We start from the raw sequence: 22016 nt of genomic DNA on the forward strand, positions 1-22016 counted from the left end.
GCAGACTTTCAGAAGTGATGCATGTGCTGAGAATGTGAGGTATGTTTCGGTACTTAATCTATGGTCACGGCCTTCATCAGGAGCTGAGCGTGTCTCTAGATTCCATCTTGCTGATATGCAGTTTTGTAAACCGCCTCTTAAATGGTGTGTTTAGGGCGTGGAGTGTTACAGAGATGTTAGTTTAGTTTGAAGCGCTAGACTTTGGTGCGAGCTCCTTTGGGAATTTATCCAATCCATGTTCTCGTCAAAGTTACTGTAGACACCAAATAAAACATTGTTCCATAGTCTCCGGCGCTTTACATTGTAGGAAAACTCACACATGGACTGTACCTTATTGTATGACCGATAAATACATCATAGTTTATTGTATTTGATTTAAATCACTAGAAACAGGCACACAAAGCACGCAGAGGAAGTCTGAGGCTGTGAGAGGGAGAGGAAGTGACGGAGCGGAACCTGGGAGGGCGGGTAAGGAAGTGAGGTAGAGATGGAAGCGAGGGGATTGCGGGAGTAGGGAAGTGAGTGAGAGGGTTGGGAGGGGATGGGGTAGGAAGGAATTGACATAAGATGGTAGAGGAGGAAAGGGAAAAGAAAGAGAACGGAGGGAGTGAAGAAAGAGAGGTAGCGAGGGAGAGGCAAAGAGGGAGACGTAAGACTGAAGTTGTCCTAGTGACGTAAATAAAGGAGTACTAAGGGGCATATTTACAAGGAAGTGGCACCTCATAGATGATGCACCACTCTTCTTGCACCCTCCTACCGGCACCTAACCACACCATGGTTGTGCCGTATTTGCTACCGCTGCAGTCGTTAGGACAACAGGGTCAACATTTTTGATGCGGTTGTGGCGCTTTTCCGCACTAGCGTTAAAAATGTTGACACTAGTGCATCAAGGCACAGGGAGATCCATTGATAAAAATGGGTGTGTCATTTTAACACGCAAGGCGCAAGGGGTCTCAAAGTGGCGCAATGCATGCATGTAAATATGGCACAGTAGAAAAGCCACCTTAGCGTAAAAAAATGACCCTTTGGTTGTGCTAAGGTGGCGCAAGGGGCTTGTAAATATGCCCATAAGTGAAAGGAGTGTGGTGTACTGTTAGCTTTAAGTTTGTAAGAAAAGACAACATAAACATATGAAAGCGGGGAAGGGCGGGGATAGAGGGGCGAGAAGATGGTGGAAGTTTGGGGATCAGAGTTAATGCAGATGTTGACTTTCCATGTAAATAAACACATATAGCGCCTTCAAGCCACAGGAAGCTGGCACGAACCACAGTAGACATCTCTGAGAGGGTCAGTCCTTCTCTAATGATGCGCCTCAGCACTTCACAATAGACTTGGCACATCCTTGCAATCATAGGGGCCAGAGTCATCCTTAAGTGTGTGTCACGTGAGGGGGGCCCGGGGGCTCCAGGGGTGGGGTCTCCAGCTCTACCAGGTGGTAAACCTAGCCACGAGATGCTCTCCATCAGACGGCTTGTAGTCTCCGACTCCTACGAGGAGGAAAAAGGAGAACAAATTACACTGGAATGTAAGGACAGCTTTCTCTCACCTCTCCAGCTGTCTCTCAACTTCTGCCCACGCCCTGGTCCCTCCCTCCGGCACCTGCCAGGGCAAGGATGAGAGCAGATGAGCTACACCCACACACAACCAGGGAACACCCAGCTATGATAGGCGTTAGCTCCAGGCTACCAGACTTCCAGGAATCAGCCTTCCCAGGAAGCGCAGATACCAGTTTAGATGTTTGGAACAAATCAGACTCTCTGTGATAATGTAGTGCCTACCTACATATTTTACATATCCTAAGAACTGAAGGAACAAAGCCTGGTTTGGTGGCATCTTTCATCTGTTAGTGACCCAGATGTTTGCTAAAAGAGATTGGGCATGTGATTGAATTGTTTGGAAAGGAAATGGAGATGATTTTGAAATGTGATGGCGTTTGGGAATGTGATGGAGTCTGATAATGTGATAGAGATAGTTTCGGAATGTGATGTAATCTGGGAATGTGATGAAGTGTGGGAATGAGATGGACCTGGAGAATATGCCAGAGTTCAGGAATGCGATGAAGTTTGGGAATGTGATGGCGACTGGGATTGTGATGGAGTTCGGGAAAGTGATGGAGATGTTTTGGGAATATGATAGAGTCTGTGAAAGTGATGGAGATAGTTTGGGAATGTGATGAAGTCTTGAAATGAGATGGAGATTGGGAATATGACAGAGTTCGGGAATGCAATGAAGTTTGGGAATGTGATGAAGATGGTTTCAGAATATGATGGAGTTTGGGAATGTGATGGAGATGGTTTTGCAATGTGATGAAGTTTGGGAATGTGATGGAGACTGGAAGTGTGACAAAGTTCAGGAATACTATGAAGTCTGGCAATGTGATTGAAACTGGAAATGCGATGGAGTTTGAGAAGGTAATGAAGTTTGGGAATGTGATGGAGATAGTTTTAGTATATGATGGAGTTTGGAAATGTAATAGAGATGGTTTTGGGATGTAATGAAGTTTGGGAATGTGATTGAGCTAGTTTGGTAATGTGATAGAGTCCTGGAAAATGTTGAAGTTTGGAAATGTGATGGAGTTCGCGAATATGATGAAGTTTGGGAATGTGATGGAGATGGTTTGGGAATGTGATGAAGTTTGAGAATGTAATGGAGTTCAGGAATGTGACGAAGTTTGGGAATGTAATGGAGTTCAGGAATATGATGAAGTTTGGAAGTGTGATGGATCTCGGGAATATGATGAAGGTTGGGAATGTGATGGAGTTCAGGAATGTGAAGATGTTTGGGAAAGTGACGGAGTTTGGGAATGTGACGAAGATGGTTTTGGCAAGTCATGGCTGTAGACGAAGCGGAACACGATTGTTGTGGACCATACACATCCTGATCAACTGAGCAACACTGAAGAAAAGCGTGAGTTTAACTGATGGCTCAAGTCCAACTCACTGAGAAAAGACACCTTCCGGTGCAGTTACACTGTGACATCCTCCCGTGGACTACAGGGGAGTATTTGTACCTGCCATCGTATTCTTCAGATCATCAGACCAAGGAGGGTGGAGGCACCCGAGCGTGAGTATTTTAGGGGGGTTTCCTATTTGTTTTTATGGTTCCAGCAGAAGAACGGACACCCGAGGGCAGGTGACTCCCAGGATCTAGGAGGGACGAGGCATGGGAGTTGGCGCTGCCTGAAGACATAAGGCGGAAATTGGGAAGGGAAGGAGGGGGCGGTAAAGCGGGGGCTGTCACCCTGGTGGGGTCACCACATCATATATAAAGTCTTTCTTGCTTATGCCAAGCACGGTGCAGTGGGACTGGGCCTCTGCACAGGGCGCGCTGCCCCCAAGTGCGCCTTCCTCCCATCATCAGCATGAGAAAATCTCACAAATTCTGCCAATTAGAAGAACATGTCTTTAACAGAGCTACAGCGGATGCCACTTTCTTGATGTGACACGTCATATCCAGGTCATCGGCACAGGACCCACTTTACTTGTCGCACAAAGACTCAGCTTTAGTGAGCCAGAGTGTAGGGGACATTTAAAAAAAAAGAAAATCGAGAAGAGGGTCTGGAAGGAACTAGAAAAGAAGCACTGAATATTTAACCTGATACATTGTGTCGTCTCACTTACCTCTACGTCATTCCCTTCCACCTCTCACTCCGCTGAACCTTCTCCGCCTTTCCAAACTCCCTCGTTGTATCTTCCTCCCCCACCCCCTGCACCTTCCACTCCCCCCCCTTTCGCTGTGACGTCCCCGGATCCATCCCACTGGTTATCTACAGTCTCAGACCTCGGTCCATGTTCCAGAAGGTGGTTTCACTCAACAGCCACAACCACACCGGTCCTACCAGGGATCAGAAGAGCGGACTGACTGAATACCCCAAGGTGCACAGCATCTGCATGGCTCCAGCGGAGTGTCCTCCTCAATTCCTACAGACGCCCAGCTTCTATGTGGGCCTGGAGGGGTGCAAAGCTCCTATATCTAGAGCGGTGGTCTCCCTCATTACCTATGACACTGTAGCTCCTGCCTGAATCCAGAATGGTGGTGGGCCTAAATTCCCATAGGCAGATTTCTGGATAAGGGTGGTCTCCCTCAATACCCACAGACACATTACTCCTGCCTTGATCCAGAGAGATGACCTTCAGAATGTCTAGGCACATGGCTTTTACCTGGATACAGAGCAGTTATACTCCTAAATACCCATGGACGTGCAGCTCCTACTTCTCCTTATGCCAGGTAGCAGCACTCGATCCCCAAAACCTCACAGCTCATGCACTACTTCAAAGGCATGGTCTCCCCCAATACCTACATGCACATGGCTGCTACCTGGATCTAGAGTGGTAGTAGCACTCAATACCCACACATGTGTGACTCCTACCCCTGGACCATGAGGGGTAGCAGCACTCAGTCCCCAAAGGCTCACAGATCATATATTACTTGACAGTGGTGGTCTCCCTCAGTACCCACAGACACATTACTCTTACCTAGATCCAGAGAGATGACCTTCATAATGTCCAGGAACATGGCTCCTACCTGGATCCAGACCAGTAGTATCCCTAAATGCCTATGGATGTGCGGCTCCTAGCTCATCCCATGTGGGTTAATAGCGCTCGATCCCCAAGATCTCACAGCTCATACATTACTTGACACTGGTGAGCTCCCTCAATACCCACATGCACATGGCTCCTACCTGGATCTAGAGTGGTAGTAGCACTCAATACCCACACATGTGTGGCTCCCACTCCTGGACTATGAGGGGTAGCAGCACTCAATCTTCAAAGGCTCACAGCTCATACATTACTGGGTAGGGTGGTCTCCCTCGATACCCACATGCAGATGGCTCCTACCTAGATGCACAGCGGTAGCAGCACTCAATACCCTTAGATGTGCAACTCCTACCCCTGACCATGTGGGATAGTAGCACTCAATCCCCAAAGGCTCACAGCTCATACATTACTTGACACTGGTGAGCTCCCTCAATACCCACATGCACATGGCTCCTATCTGGATCTAGAGTGGTAGTAGCAATCAATACCCACACATGTGTGGCTCCCACCCCTGGACTATGAGGGGTAGCAGCACTCAATCTTCAAAGGCTCACAGCTCATACATTACTGGGTGGGGTGGTCTCCCTTGATACCCACATGCACATGGCTCCTACCTGGATCTAGAGCGGTAGCAGGATTCAATACCCTTAGATGTGCAACTCCTACCCCTGACCATGTGGGATAGTAGCACTCAGTCCCCAAAGGCTCACAGCTCATACATTACTGGGTAGGGTGGTCTCCCTTGATACCCGCATGCAGGTGGCTCCTACCTAGATGCACAGCGGTAGCCGGACTCAATACCCTTAGATGTGCAACTCCTACCCCTGACCATGTGGGATAGTAGCACTCAATCCTCAAAGGCTCACAGCTCATACATTACTGGGTAGGGTGGTCTCCCTCAATACCCACATGCACATGGCTACTAACTAGGCCTAGAGCGGCAGTAGCACGCAATACCCATGGACGTGTGACTCTGACCTCGACCCATGCGCGTTAGTACCACTCAGTCCCCAAAGTCTCGCGAATCATGCATTACTGGGTAGGGGTCAAGAAAGCAAAGAAGGTAGCAGTGGTGAAGCCAATACTGCGTTTGTAATCAATGTATGCAGGTAATTATTCTTTGCTCAATAGGTAGGAGACACCACGCTACCGAAGTAGTGTCAGAAGCGTTGTGAGAGAAACTCCCACACAGATATACATGAAATCCTAGAGCAGAACCATGTGATTTGAATAGTAGTAGAGAGATAACAGGATTTGGCCAATTAGTACACAAAGAAGTCGTAGTACATTAAGGAAATGAAGTTGTTTAATCCACACAGAACAGGCAGCCGACACGTGTTTCGTCTTTTGACCATATTTTCAAGGCTCTGAAAAGACCATTAAAGTCCACAAAAGCCCGATATCAAGAAAGCGAAATGGGCGAATTATATTATGCACTGTAGCAGCAGAAAAGCACCTCCTGACATGAGAAAATATGGGTGCACCTATACCGTTAATGCAGAGCGGTTTACTGGTTGAAAAACAGATATACGGAGGGCTTATCAGGACTCCCCCTTCTTGATACCTGCCTTAAATACATTGGGTACAGACTTTCTCATTTCAGGAGGGTTTTTCCTGATACTAATATTCAAATCACATGGTTCTGCTCTAGGATTTTATGTATTACTCGGTAGGGGTGTTCTCCTTCAATACCAACATGCGCACGGCTACTACCGGGATCAAGAGCAGTAGACTCACTCAGTGCCCACAGATGCACAGCTCCGACCTTGCGCCCAATGGATGGTCCGCCTGGATATCTGCAGAGAGATACACCTACCTTGGGCCAGAGGATTAGTCTGCCTGGATATCCGCAGAGAGGTACACCTACCTTGGGCCAGAGGATTAGTCTGCCTGGATATCCGCAGAGAGGTACACCTACCTTGGGCCAGAGGATTAGTCTGCCTGGATATCCGCAGAGAGGTGGCACCTAACTTGGTCCAGAAGGATAGTCTGTCTGGATATCCGCAGAGAGATGGCACCTACCTTGGTACAGAAGGATAGTTTGCCTGGCTATCCACAGAACAATGGCACCTACCTTGGTCCAGAAGGATAGTTTGCCTGGATATCCACAGAGAGATGGCACCTACCTTGGTCCAAAGGGGTGGTCCCACTCAGCAGCTGCCAGTAGGTCCTCTCACTGTTTCTGGCAATCAGTCCATTAATGGCAACAACATAAGGACCCCAGCTGCTCTGCTGCACCTCGAACCTACAAAGAGATTTTGGGAGAGAATGATAATCAATCCAAGGACACTCACGGCACCTCCACCTGGCATATCACTGCTCCCAACCATGGGCTCTTCATAGCCCTTACACCGGCACAGCACTGTCATCATCTGAGGGCTGCATGCAGCACCCTCACCAGCGTAGAGCAGTACCTCCATCAGCAGAGTTTAAGATTCAACTGAGGGATCTGCACAGCACTTCCACCAGCACAGGACAGCACCTCCATCAGCTGCGCTTGGGTATCAACTAAAGACTCTGCAGGGCATCTCTGACCACATAGCACTGTTGTGAACCAAGAGTTCTACACAACGCCTCCACCAGCACAGCACTGTTATCAACTGTGGGCTCTGCACAACATAACCACCACCACAGCAAGATTAAGAGATCCTTATTTTGAACAGATCTCCACCAGCTGTCTTACCATCTGGTGGCTTTGTGGAGCACCTCTACCAACAGAGCGCTGTTAATAACTGAGGGTCCTGCACAGCTGCCTCCTAACATAAGTGGCGGATAATGGACCCACACACTCAACCGCCCAACATGAACAGGTCTAGTTCGATTCATTAGATGATGTTTGTAATGTGTGAAAGAATGCTGCCTTTGCAGTCAAGCATCTTTTAATCCAGGGATGCCATTCTGGAATGGGCGGGTTCAGAGCAGTAAGGCAGAAAGAAAGAACAGCAAGATATCTGTAAAGGAACTACAAACTACAAACTAGCAGCTGCTGTCGCTCGATTTTTGGCAAGTGACAAAGGCCCTCATTCTGATTCTGGCGGGCGGCGGAGCCCGCCCGCCAGAATTCAGCCCTCCATAATACCGCTCCGCGGTCAAAAGACCGCGGAGGGTATTATGAGTTTTTCCCTGGGCTGGCGGACGGTCTCCAAAAGCCCAGGGAAAAACTCCCTTCCCACGATGAAGCCGGCTCGTAATCGAGCCGGCGGAGTGGGAAGGTGCGACGGGTGCTGTTGCACCCGTCGCGTATTTCACTGTCTGCAAGGCAGACAATGAAATACATTTTGGGGCCCTCTTACGGGGGCCCCTGCAGTGCCCATGCTGTTGGCATGGGCACTGCAGGGGCCCCCAGGGGCCCCGCGACTCCCCCTCCCGCCATCCGGTTCCCGGCGGGAGAACCGCCAGGAACTGGATGGCGGGAGGGGGAGTCGGAATCCCCAAGCCGGCGCAGCAAGCTGCGCCAGCTTGGAGGATTCCTTGGGGGCAGCGGGAAACCGGTGGGAGACCTCCGGTTTCCCTTCTCTGACCGCGGCGGCACCGCCGGCCTGTCGGCGGTGCCTCCCCGTCCAGCGGCCCTGGCGGTTCTATACCGCCAGGGTCGTAATGAGGGCCAAAGTCTGGTTTCCAAAAGTCAGGAGCCTCGATTCCCAGTATAAAGATTCTAGTAGGGTCTAGGCACCAGAAACAGATGTCTGCTAGAATATTGTCTGCAAAAGTATTGTGTGGACAAAATAATATGTGAAAAATATCTGGGACCAAAATATCGAGAAGGAAAGTGCAAATAGGTAAGTACGGATTTACTATTCTTAACTCGAGATCTGCGTAACTTGAAGACAAATAGATTGTCAAGGTACTTATATGTGGAGTTGTCTACAGTCAAACTTTACTTACCTTCACAATATTTTTGTCCTTGACATTCTTGACACAATATCTTGTCCACATGATATTTTTTCCTCAATATTTTGTTCAAACACCCTAGACATACTTCAAGAAAGACCATGAAGGGAGCAATTTGCTCTTGAAATGAAGGTTGTTGTTCTTGTTGGGCTAGCATCCAAGAATTGCCTCGATGATTCTAAGAAATTAGGAGCCCATGTCTCAAACCTGGTGACAGTGGTCAAGGTTTTCAGTGGGAGCGGTTATCAACAGGGCCTGGAGCACTTACTCAATCGACCAGATCTCCAGTTGGGACTGTGGAACTGGGGTGTAGACCTACTGTGGAACCACAACCTCCAAAAATTATAGCGTGCACTGGTTAGGGTTATAAAGAATATACCAGTTCTTCTAGAGGATCATCTCCAAAGGTCTAGGATGAAGAGGAGACACCTCTGTGTTCCACTCACTCTGTGAAGGGCAGATATGATGCTTCCTCAAGGTCAGCGTGGTTCTAACCAAGATGATGACAAATCAGGCTCACCATACTTGCTGTCCGAGAATGCACTTGCCATTTTGTGACTTTCTTGATGCACAGATGTACTTGGGTTTTGTTCTGGACAGCTCATCCATAAAGGTATCATGGTTCCTGGAGCAGCTCACTATCTCTCGAGTGGACATCATGCAGTCTTCAGTTTGCTCGGTGTTGCATCTTTAACTTCAAGGTGAAGGTCCTGCTCCTTTCCACACCAGGTGCACAGCTCCTCATTTTCAAGGTCACAGCAGAAGGTCTTATTCCAGATTCCTGGGCTCTGTTTCTGGTAAATATGTTTGGTGAAAGGAATGGTCATCTATGTCCAAGTGAATTACAATTACTGGCCTGATAGGGTCAGAATTAACCTTACTATAGGGCAACAGGCAAGAACTCGTTGTCTTTAGTTAGACACCATCAAAACTCCGAGTAAGTGTAACATCCCAGGTAGGCGCACACACACACACACATACCCACACGCACACACTGTATACACACACACTGTACACCCAGACAAACAGACACACAGACACACACACACTGTATACACACACACTGTACACCCAGACACACATACCCACACGCACACACTGTATACACACACACTGTGCACCCAGACACACAGACACACACACACTGTACACACTGTACACCCAGACACACAGACACACCCAGACACACAGACACACACACTGTATACACACACACACTGTACACCCCCCCCCACACACACACACTGTATACACACATACTGTACACCCAGACACACACACACACACACACACACACGCTGCCCACTTCACACTCTAATCTGGAAGTAAAGACCCCAATTAAATGGGCTCCATGGGTTGTGCATGGTTTATCTCTTCCCCAGTAGCACTAGTAATAAAGACCTAGATATTTGTTTTAGAATTAGCACTCTCCTGCCACCACTCAGCCATCAGTCTATCCATAGCCGGGTGTGGAGGAAGTAGTCACCCAGGACTATTTGTGTTGTAGATGTTGGGTAGAAGTCTCTCTCCAGCAGAGAACTGTGCTCTGCTAGTGAACACTGCCAGTGAAACCACACATCCTTGACTCCTCCAGGGGTAAAGCACAGGGCAGGCCAGAGAAAGTCCAGCATGAGGAGAAACTCGCAGCTTCCACAGCCCTGCAAGAACTCCGGGCCCTGCCCAGTACTATAGGTACTGACAAGCAGCAGTGGCTCAGAATCCTGAATCACTCCCGGTGGTGGATGGTGACCTTTAATAGTGCTGGGCGTAATCCTTGGCTTGAATTCCAATGAGCTTCTTCTTGAAGGGTTGTCTCACACTTTCTTGCACTAAGGGCCTCATTTACAAAGATGTGGCATAGGGCAGCAGCGCAAGTCTTCTTTCTGCGAAGCCCCATGCAAATAGAAAGGGCAGGAATGCACCGTATCTAGATGATACAATGCATTCCTGTCCTTTCATCCAGCGTGAACGTACAATTTGGTGCACTAAAACAATCCATGGAGGCGTTTTCCTTGTTCTCTGTGTGCTGCAGAATGCAGCATACATAAAAGAGTTAAAAACGAGGAGAAATTAAACCATCCTCGTTACACCTGCTCTGGGGAGTCGTAAGGTTTTGGTGCTGCCCAGGTTTACATGACTTTGTAAATCTGGGGATGCGTCAAAATCCATGGGTGTGGGGTGAGAAAACCCATCGCAACGCCCATGGAACATCTCCCTGGCGCAGAGTAGAGCAACGCAGTGACCTGCACTGCTTTGCCTTACTCCGTATCTATGAGGCTATTCAAAGCCGCACAGGGTGGCTTTGCGTCGCCTTATAGATATGATTGAGAGGCCGGAGCCTCTGAAGCGTCTCAAAAAGTGACACTCCCGTAGCACAGGTGTCTTGTAAATAACCCCCTAAGTTCACTGTCTCACTTTGACTCGCTCAGTCTCACTCGGTCTCACTAATTCACGCAGTCTCACTCATTCTGCTGTGATCCACTCTGTCTCACTCCGTCCCACTAATTCACGCAGTCTCACTCATTCTGCTGTGACCCACTCTGTCTCACTCGGTCCCACTAATTCACGCAGTCTCACTCATTCTGCTGTGACCCACTCTGACTCACTCCATCACACTCATTCTGAATTACTCAGTCTTATTGTGTCTCACATCTTCATGCACCTGTGTCAGCAATCAAACAATGTCACTGGCTGCCTCAATTTGTTGTGGACCCGAAGCAGGTCTGCATTTATTTTTTATTTTTATTATACAAAGAGTGAATAATTATTCACTCTTTATACAATAAAAATGGACCACAAAACAAAGAGGGTGTAGCGTAGCTGTGGAGCCCATAAAGGAGAGCAACCACTGGTCAAGGGACACCCATCCATCAAACCAAACTATCCATTCAATCATCCATCCATTCACTTATCCACACCTTTTTCATCCATCCATTCATGCATGCTTTCAATCAGCCATCCATCATTTCACTCACTCGTCCATCTATCCATCTATTCATCCATCCATCAATTCACCCTTTTAATCATCCATCCATCTTTTTATCTCGACATCCACCTAGCCTGTCTTTCACTCATCCATCCATTGTTTTGCTCATCTATCTTTAGACGCATCCTTTCACTCATCCATCCTTTCGCTCATTTATCCATATTTTAAAGATTTCTCCTCGTTATGCCTGCATTCATCCACTCATCAATCCACTTCCACTCATTTATCCACTCTTTCATTCATTCTTCTATCCATGCATCCTTTCTATCATCATCCATCCATCCTGTCACTACACCAGCCACTCCTCCTTACACCTATTCATCCATCCATCCATCTACCCTCCCTTTTACTCACCCATCCATATGTTCCATTCATCAACTCATCCATACATTTACCAAACCACTCATCCATCCATCCTTTCACTCACTCTTCCATCCATCCATCCTCTCTCTCATCATCCGTTGATCCATCCTTCCACTCATCCATCCATCCCTTTCACTCATACACCCTCTCTCACTTTCACTCTTACATCAATCATTTCACTCATTCATCCATGCATCTATTCATCTACCATTTCAACCTTCCATCCATCCACCCTGCCTTCCTTTCACTCACTCACCCTCCCAAGTTAATTATGAGCCTTTGTGTGCCAATCTGCAGACAGAAGAGGCCCATCAAGAACCCCTCACCCACAGGTAGCTGCTAAAGCAGAGAGTGGAGTGGGGTGGGATAGAGTGTGAGGGTGGGGGAGGGTGACGATGCCCCTGATGCAGGCATTAAGCTGCACACTTACCTCTTAGTCCACCAGTGCAATTATTGTCTGCAGCTGGTTCCTTCCTTCTCTTGGGCCTCTATGGACTCCAGATAAGGAAGCACTCTGTCATGCTCAGCTCCCTCATGTTTTTTTCAAAGTGAAATGAAATGCAGCACTAACCACGTGTTCCTGCCAGGAGAGCAGCCCCCACACCCCTTCCACAGCCTGCCCCTCTGTCATGATTGTTGCCACCCACTCACTCCTTGTCCCATCCGCCTGCCCCACCCCCAGCCATTGAAGTGAATTGAGCTTTGTAACTCCTCCCAGGGCCACTGTTTATGCGATTCGGATCACTTGCATTCCCATCCAGCACTTCCTCTCCTATGATGTCACTGCTGTACCTTGTGCCAACAGGTTGAAGAAACCTTGCCCGGTTGGCGCTTGCAAAGTAGGACACCTGGAAAGTTCACCCGAGTTAACCCAGGAGATTCAGCACACTGTTTTGGAGCAGTAATTTATTTTCAGCTGCTCTGTGTTTTTCCCTGTTCTTGCCTCTCCCCAGAGGGTGGCAGGGCAATGCCCCTTGTGCCCAAGAACACCAGTCGCCCCTGATCCTTAGACAACAGTCAGTTACAATGTTACAGGACACGCTATGAATGGCACACAAGTTTTAGGCATGCCAGAGAAATCAGTAAACATGTTTAAACGTCTGAATGACTCTCACAGGAATTTCAAAGAATGTTACATAAAACCATAAAGGTACCACAGGACACAGGAACAAAGGAACATGCTACAGAGTTAAATACTCATCAACACAAATCAGTCAGCATGCCAGCCACAGGACGTAGTGACCACACTCCAAGGATCAGAAAGCATGTCACAGGAATCTGTGACCATGTTATAGGAACCAGACAGCATGCCACGGAGATCACTACTTGCATTGCAATAATTAGTCAGGATGTCAGAGGAATTAGAGGCCGTGTTGAAGGAATTAGTAAGCATGCTACCGAAATCACTAATTATATCACAAGAATCAGTATGCACACCTCAGTAAAAGTGACCCAGTTACTGGAATCAGTAAGCTTGACTCAGAGATCACAAACTGTATCACACGAATCAGCAAGCATGTCACAGGAATCAGTGACAATGTCACAGGAATTTGTAAGCATGCCACGGAGATGACAAATTGTATCACAAGAATCAGCAAACATGTCAGCCACAGAAATAAGACCATGTTACAGGATTCAGTGACCGTGCCACAGAGATGGCTAATTGTAATGCAGGAATCAGTAAGCAAGTCAACCACAGGAATCAGTGACCATGTTACAGGATACAGTAATCATGTTACTGGAATCAGTACGCATTCCACAGAAATCACTACTTGTATCACAGGAATTAGTAATCAGGCTGCATGGGCTACATGCATGTCATACTGAACAGTAAGTATGCTGAAAAAATGAGAAAGCATGCCACAGAAACCTGTCAGCACATAGTTCAAATCTCCAAAAAGGAGAAGAGGAATACATATGTGTCATAAGAGTCAGTTGCCGGTAGACATGTCACGCAGTCAACCTACTATATAAATTAGTCAACATGTTACATGAACCAGTGAGCATGTCTGTTAGACCCGACATCCTTGGTGTGTTATTCCCTCATATGTTTTGCATACACCACGTCTGTTTTTCTGAATTTGTTTTTGTTGGCACTGGGACTCTGGGCACTTTACCACTGCTACCAGTGCTAAACTGTTTGTGCTCACTCCCTACAACATGGTAAAATTGGCATAAACCTGACTGGCACATTTGATTTGCTTATAAGTTTCTAGTATCTACTAACACATGTACCCAGGGCCTGTAAATTAAATGCTACAGGTGTGCCTGCAGCATTCATTGTTCCACCCACTAAAGTAGCACTTTAAACATATTTCAGGCTTACCATGTCAGCCTGTTGTGCAGTTTTAAACTGCCATGCCCACCTCGCAAAATAAATCTGTTCCCAGGCCTAATTCTTCCTTTTTAAAACATATAAGTCACATCTAAGGTAGTCCCTAATGCTAATGGGGAAGGTCGAATTGTATTTAAAAGGTAGGACATGTGGGTTTACGTTTTACATGTCCTGGCAGTCAAAAACTTCTAAATGTGCTTTTCATTACTGTAAGACCTATCTCTTCCATTGGCTATCATTAGGTTTCCATACTACAAACTTTGGATGGGAAAAAGATAGAGATATCACGTTTAGACTTAAATTAATTGTAATTCTGAAAATGACACTTTTTGAAAGTTGGCATTTTCTTGCCCTAACCATGTTATGCCTTCTCTTCTGCCAGTGTCCTGGGTCAAATGTTTGTGTATGTCTCTGATGTGGGGTTTGTGTATTCCTCCCAGACAGTGACACAAAACGATTAGATGTGGCAGGATGACTGGACGCAGAGCTGTTCCCTGCCCCACTTTCACTTCGAAGGGCTTTAGCCTTTTGTCACCTCAGACTTCTTGGAGCCTTGGCAGTGGAAGGGAAGAACTTTCCAGAACCAAATGTGGGGTAGGACAGGGTGTTACCCCACATGCAAAGGCTGGCACCAATTATAAATATTGGACCCTCAGAACAACTCTTCAGTACACTACTGGACCTGTCGAAGATTCCGGAAGGACTGCCCTGTGACCAGATGGCTGCCCTGCTGCTTGAAGGACTACTTTGCTGTCTGAAGGAGAACTGGACTATCTCCTTGAACCCAGGACCATCAGAAGTGACTCCAAGGTCTAGTTGGCAGGCCTCCTGTGTGAGCTACAGGGCCATAAGCTCCTAAGTGGTGCTCCCCAGGTCCTGGACCCTTTGTAGTGGTGTTGGTGGTACCTTTCCAAAAGTTGGGAAGTTGCCCAAATTGCAGCTCTGGGTGGCCTGACTTCATTTGAGCTTCTGCTACAGTCTTCTCCACAGCAGCAAATCCCTTTCAGTGGGACCACTCAGCGATTGCATCTACGGCGACTGGCTCCCCATCAATGGCGACAACCTACTTGGCCTGGAAATCCAGCTTCTCCTGCTTTGAGCTTTTTGTGCCGTCATTAACATCTTCACTGAGATTTCTTCCAGTGGCTCTCCGGCACTGACAACTCCTCCTCGGATACAGCCTGCTGCCTTGCCCCACTGAACTCCAGCTTCTTATGTACTTTTCTGCTGATTTTTTCTAAGTCTGAAGGTAAGCTGCGACAGGGCCCAATCCACCTCCTATATCCGAGCCGCGCTCCATTACGGTCGGCCTTACCTTTTGACTTTGCCCTGGACTCGCGCAACCAGATACCTGTGGTTGGCACTTTGATCTTTTAGGCACTAAATTTCACTAAAAACTGCTGACTGGATTTAATTTGTTTTGGTGTCATTTAATTTATTAAACAATTCTCTATTTTTCTAAATTGGATTGAGATATTTCTTGTGATGTGTTGTCACTTTAGTACTGTTTGTATACCGCATCAATACTTTACACAGTGCTTCTAAGTTAAGCCTGACTGCTTCTGTGCCAATCTACCACAGTGAAACACAAGTTAGCTTAGTGACTTTTGTGGTTCACACGGACAAGAATTGTGGTTGTTGCCTGAGTTGGGTTTCTACCTCCTCAACCAATAAATAATTTCTTACAATGTCACAGAAATAATCACACAAGTAGAATTCGTAAAGGTGCCTGTGGAGTGAACAGCCAGCTTACAGACATCAGAAAGTGTGTGTCAGGAATACTAAGTAGAAATCCTTGCACATAGTAGATGAATTAGACATCAAACCACAAAAAACAGTGGTCATATTACAGTAACAAGTATGCATACAGGAGAGAATAAAAAGCATGCCACGTACAGGAATCTCCAATCATGTGACACGGATGACTAAGCTTGTCACGTGAGTCATAAAGCAGGACATGGGAGCCAGGGAACATGTCACATGAATCAGTGAACATGCACCAAGAATTAGCAAGTAATGTCACTGGAATCACTAACCGTATCCTAGGAAACAGTGTGACAAAAGTTACTAAACAAGCCAGATGAATATAAAAATGTGTGGCACAAAACTCAGTGTTACAGAGTTAAGCAAATATTGCTGGGTGAGGCAGAAGGCATGACACATGAGCAATTAGCATGGCAGAGAGATTAGTGAGCATCTTGCAGGAATCTGTAAACATCTAACAGGAATCAGTGAGCATCCAACTGATAACTGCAGGAATAAGTGTGTTAGAGGAATCACTCAGCATGCTACATGAATCAATGAGTCCGAGAAATCAGTGAGCATACAACAGATAACTGCAAGAATAAGTGTGTTAGGTGAACCACTCAGCATGCTACAGGAATCAGTGAGTCAGAGTAATAAAGTGAGCATCCGCCAGATAACAGTAGGAACTCTGCAGGAATAAGTGTTTTAGAGGAATCACATAGAATGCTACAGGAATCAGTGAGTCAGAGGAATCAGTGAGCATCTGACAGATAGTTGTAGGACCACAGCACGAATCACTCAGAATGCTACAGGAATCAATGAGTCTGAGGAATCAGTAAGCATCTGACAGATATTAGTAGCAACGCTGAAGGAATAAGTGTGTTAGGTCAATCACTCGGCATGCTACAGCAATCAGTGAACCTTTAAGAGGAATCAGTGATCATCTGACAGATAACAGAAGGAATCAGTGTGTTACAGAATCACTCAGCATGCTACACGAATCAGGGAGTTCAAGGTATCAGTAAACATCCAACAGATAACTGCAGGAATAAGTGTGTCAGGTGAATCACTCAGCATGCTAAGGGCGTTAGTGAGTCCGAGGAATCACTGAGCCTCCGACAGATAACTGCAGGAATAAGTGTGATAGAGGAATCACCCAGCATGCTACAGGAATCAGTGACTCAGAGGAATCAGTGAGCATCTGACAGATAACTGCAGGAATAAGTGTGTTAGGTGAATCACTCAGCATGCTACAGGAATCAGTGAACCTTTAAGAGGAATCAGTGAGATCTGACAGATAAACTGCAGGAATAAGTGTATTAGAGAATCACTCACAATGCCACAGAAATCAGTGAGTTTGAGAAATCAGTGAGCATCCAACAGATAACTGCAGAAATAAGTGTGTTAGAGCATCACTCAGCATGCTACAAGAATCAGTGAACCTTTAAGAGGAATCAGTGAGCATCCAACAGAATGTTATAGAATTTAGCAAATATTGCTGGGTGAGGCAGAAGACATGACACATGAGTTATTAGCATGGCAGAGAGATTAGTGAGCGTCTCTCAGTAATCTGTAGACATCTCACAGGAATCAGTGAGCATCCGACCGATAACTGCAGGAATAAGTGTGTGAGGGGAATCACTCAGCATCCTATGGGACACAGTGAACCTTTAAGAGAAATCAGTAAGCATCTGACAGATAATTGTAGGAAGGCTGCAGGAGTAAGTGTGTTATGTGAATCACTCAGCATGCTACAGGAATCAGTGAGTCAGAGGAATCAGTGAGCATCTGACGGATAATTGTAGGAACACAGCAGGAATAAGTGTGCTAGGTGAATCACTCAGCTTGCTACAGGTATCAGTGAACCTTTAAGAAGACTCATGAGCACCCAACAGATAACTGCAGGGGTAAGTGTGTTACAGAATCACCCAGCATGCTACAGGAGTCAGTGAATCTGAGGAACCAGTGAGCATCCGACAGATAACAGTAGGAATGCTGAGTAATAAGCATCCTAGAGGAATCACTCAGCATGCTACAGAAATTAGTGAGTCTCAGGAATCAGTGAGCATCCAACAGATAACAGTAGAAATGCTGCAGGAATAAGTGTGTTACAGAATCTCTCAGCATGCTTCAGGCATCAGTGAACCTCTAAGAGGAATCAGTGAGCATCTGACAGATAACTGCAGGAATAAGTGTATTATAGAATCACTCAGCATGCTACAGAAATCAGTGAGTCTGAGGAATCAGTGAGCATCCAACAGATAACTGCAGGAATAAGTGTGTTACAGAATCACCCAACATGCTATAGGAATCAGTGAGTCTGATGAATCAGTGAGCATCCGAGAGATAACTGCAGGAACAAGTATGTTAGAGAATCACTCAGCATGCTGCAGGAATCAGCGGAATCAGTGAGCATCAGACAGATAACTGCAGGAATCAGAGTGCTAGAGAATCACTCAGCATGCTACAGGAATCAGTGAGTCAGAGGAATCAGTAAGCATCTGACAGATAATTGTAGGAACACAGCAGGAATAAGTGTGTTAGGTGAATCACTCAGCTTGCTACAGGTATCAGTGAACCTTTAAGAGGACTCATGAGCACTCAACAGATAACTGCAGGGGTAAGTGTGTTACAGAATCACCCAGCATGCTACAGGAGTCAGTGAATCTGAGGAACCAGTGAGCATCCGACAGATAACAGTACGAATGCTGAGTAATAAGCATCTTAGAGGAATCACTCAGCATGCTACAGAAATTAGTGAGTCTCAGGAATCAGTGAGCATCCAACAGATAACAGTAGAAATGCTGCAGGAATAAGTGTGTTACAGAATCTCTCAGCATGCTTCAGGCATCAGTGAACCTCTAAGAGGAATCAGTGAGCATCTGACAGATGACTGCAGGAATAAGTGTATTATAGAATCACTCAGCATGCTACAGAAATCAGTGAGTCTGAGGAATCAGTGAGCATCCAACAGATAACTGCAGGAATAAGTGTGTTACAGAATCACCCAACATGCTATAGGAATCAGTGAGTCTGATGAATCAGTGAGCATCCGAGAGATAACTGCAGGAATAGGTGTGTTACAGAATCACCCAAAATGCTACAGAAATCAGTGAGTCTGAGGAATCAGTGAGCATCCAACAGATACCTGCAGGAATAAGTGTGTTACAGAATCACCCAACATGCTATAGGAATCAGTGAGTCTGATGAATCAGTGAGCATCCGAGAGATAACTGCAGGAACAAGTATGTTAGAGAACCACTCAGCATGCTGCAGGAATCAGCGAGTCAGAGGAATCAGTGAGCATCAGACAGATAACTGCAGGAATCAGAGTGCTAGAGAATCACTCAGCATGCTACAGGAATCAGTGAATCAGAGGAATCAGTGAGCATCCAACAGATAACTGCAGAAATAAGTGTGTTAGAGAATCACTCAGCATGCTGCAGGAATCAGTGAGTCAAAGGAATCAGTGAGCATCTGACAGTTAACTACAGGAATAACTGTGCTATACAATCTCTCAGTATGCTACACAGTTGTGTGAGCCTTTAAGAGGAATCAGTGAGCATCCAACAGATAACTGCAGGAATAAACATGCTACAGCATCGCTCAGCATGCTACAGGGATCTGTGATCCTTTAAGAGGAATCACTGAGCATGTCCTAGCTATCACCAACAATGTCAGATGATTCAGCAGGCCTGCAACCGAGCTCAGTGACAGCAGCACAAAAATCAGTAAGTAGCCAGCAGTGCTCTGCAAGAACTATGCATAACTTTGTATGTTTTTCCCCAAAATTAACAGCAAAGTCACAGTTGTATAACAATGATGCAGAAATCAGGGAACTTGTCCGAGAAACAGTGATGTCTGAAAGAGAATTCAGCAGGTGAGCAGAATAAATCATCTGCAGAAATCAGCAGTACTGCTGCATCAAATCACTTGTTGCCAGAAGTTAATACATCAGTTCTAGGAATAAGTGAACTGTCTTCACAAAACAAGGACTGACACAGGAACTGGTGGTCCTGTTGGAAATATGAAATAGCCAAGAAATAACTGTGACTTGCTCCATTGTGAAAACAGCTGGTCTACCACTGTGAGCACATCAGAAATACTCTCCAGAGATCGAATTGAGTGGGAATTAATTGCAACTGAGGGTCTCCTCTATACTTTGGCAGGTGGAGCTTCTAAATCCAAGTCAAACAGCAGCCTAGACCCAATGTGTAACAAAGGCCCTGCAGGCCCCACAGTACAAGAGGGCCCCCCCTCAGCACAGCACCTGACCTGAGTGAGTCCGGTGAGGGGGCCTCCATGTTCTTTGCGGGGGGGCCTCCAGTTTGGTTACGCCACTGTCTAGGTCCCGGCTCCTCCAGATGCATAGCAGCTCACCAGCCAGTGTTACAGGTTCCTGCCTTATCAACATTCAAAAGTGTTCAGGCCAACACACTGACAGGACTTTCTGTGAAAATGTAATGCTGGCCTGGCCCCCATGTCATAGAGGCCCAATCAGCTATTTTTTTTACAATATTAAATCCACAAATTGGGGATTCCTGTAAAATAAAATAGAAATGCTCTTGACATTCTGAGAGTGTTCTTTCAGTGTATGGAGGTAATTGTTTGTTTTTCCAACTGCTGTGCCTGCTATGGTGGTGGCAAACAAAAATAACCAGTGCTACAAAGCCTGACTTTAACATGGCGGCCCTTTTGATGCTGTCATGGCGGCAGCCATGTGGAGGTCCAGCCACAGAGAAGAGGTTTCTGGTGGTGGAGCATACTGAGGCTCTGTCGTAGGACTCTCTGCATTTCCCCACCTCCAGCAGAGCAATGGGACATCCACAAATTTACGGCAGAACTCTAATTACTGCCACCTCCAGGACCACTACTGTCACCCTGAAAAACTCTGCTGCAGTTTTCCCCATTTTCACAGTGCTGGTACCTCTGCTCAACCACTGCCTCCCACCTGACAATCTGTGACCAAAATCTCTCTGAGCAGAACAGAACTCCCCACCCACCTGAAGTTTTGGGGGTCAACTCCCTGTGCCTTCTTCATGACGTCCAGGAAGGTGCTCCCGTTGGTCACTGTGACGCTGATGGAAATGTCAAAGGTGTTGTTCAAGCCATCAATGATCCTGTAGCCGACGGTGATCTCACTTAGGTTGGAAATGGGTGGAGGGGCCGGAGTGGAAATTATTGGCAGATTGTCTGTCAGGACAGAAGGAGAGGAAAAGCAATCAGGTTTAAACTGCAAATTCAACCTGTCAAAATAACCCCTTTAACAGGCATAAACCTTGCTCTAAATATTTATGTCACTATTCTGAGAAAGTGGATTATTTGTTGGGTGGGCGGACTCCATCTCAAGTAATAATATCACTATTCTGGTAGGTCCAGTAAAAGTTTCTGTAATTTAAACCTGAGCTCAACCACTGGTAGCAATGGCACAGAGCAGACAGGATTAACTTCAGGAAATAAAGCATTTAGAATTTACAAAACAGTTAAAAAGTTGAAAGAAACACAATACAAAATCCCCCTCAAAGTTATAAAAATATAGCATAATTTAATTGATAAACTGACACAAAAATGAAAAACAAATCCAATACGATGAATGGGAGATTTGCATTTTTAAACTTTGAAATAAATTTTAATTCCAAAAAGCATAAAGCGCCAACCACGCACAAGCGTAAGGTTAGAGGCGTACTGTAATGGAGTGCAGATTCGATATAAAGGCCCGATAAGCTCAAAGAGGGCATAGAAAAGGTGGTCATTGATGAGTTGTTGGCAGGACATGATGCAAGCTCAATCCAAGTCAGGGTTCCATATCTGTGATTTTCTGACGAGCGAGGACCTGGTGCGTGTTGTCAGTGGAGGTAGGAAAGCTCTGAGTTGACTAAGTCCAGCATCTATGCCCAGGAAGATATCCACATCAATTGGACTTGGCTCAGGGTCGCGCTAGGTGAAGCCCTACACATTCAGACATACAAATGTTTCTGAAAGTCAGATCTCTTTTGGTGGAACAAACTAGAAAGTTATATCCGACCAGAGATTCGACAACTATGGCTTCCGCTTGATGTTGGTCCTGGTCTCCCAGTGGTTCTTCAGAAGAAAAGTTGACAAAAAGTTTCTAAGTCCCAGCCTTTGCAGTTTGGGCAGGAGGAATACACTCTAACAC

At 46.3% G+C, this 22016-nt stretch overlaps 1 protein-coding gene across 1 annotated transcript in view; it reads right to left on the reverse strand.

Moving 5' to 3' along the window:
- Positions 1–331: 331 nt before the first annotated feature.
- LOC138293701 (transcobalamin-1-like) overlaps positions 332–22016 on the reverse strand; it is a 70148-nt gene continuing 48463 nt past the window's right edge. The window contains exons 7-9 of the mRNA XM_069233024.1: positions 20863–21052; positions 6665–6783; positions 332–1487 (exon numbers count right to left, since the gene is read on the reverse strand). Of these exons, the coding sequence (XP_069089125.1) occupies positions 1426–1487; positions 6665–6783; positions 20863–21052 (371 nt within the window). The 3' untranslated portion in view covers positions 332–1425. The remainder of the gene's footprint in view (positions 1488–6664; positions 6784–20862; positions 21053–22016) is intronic.

This window comes from Pleurodeles waltl, chromosome 4_2 (assembly GCF_031143425.1).
Source record: "Pleurodeles waltl isolate 20211129_DDA chromosome 4_2, aPleWal1.hap1.20221129, whole genome shotgun sequence".
Classification (NCBI taxonomy): domain Eukaryota; kingdom Metazoa; phylum Chordata; class Amphibia; order Caudata; family Salamandridae; genus Pleurodeles; species Pleurodeles waltl.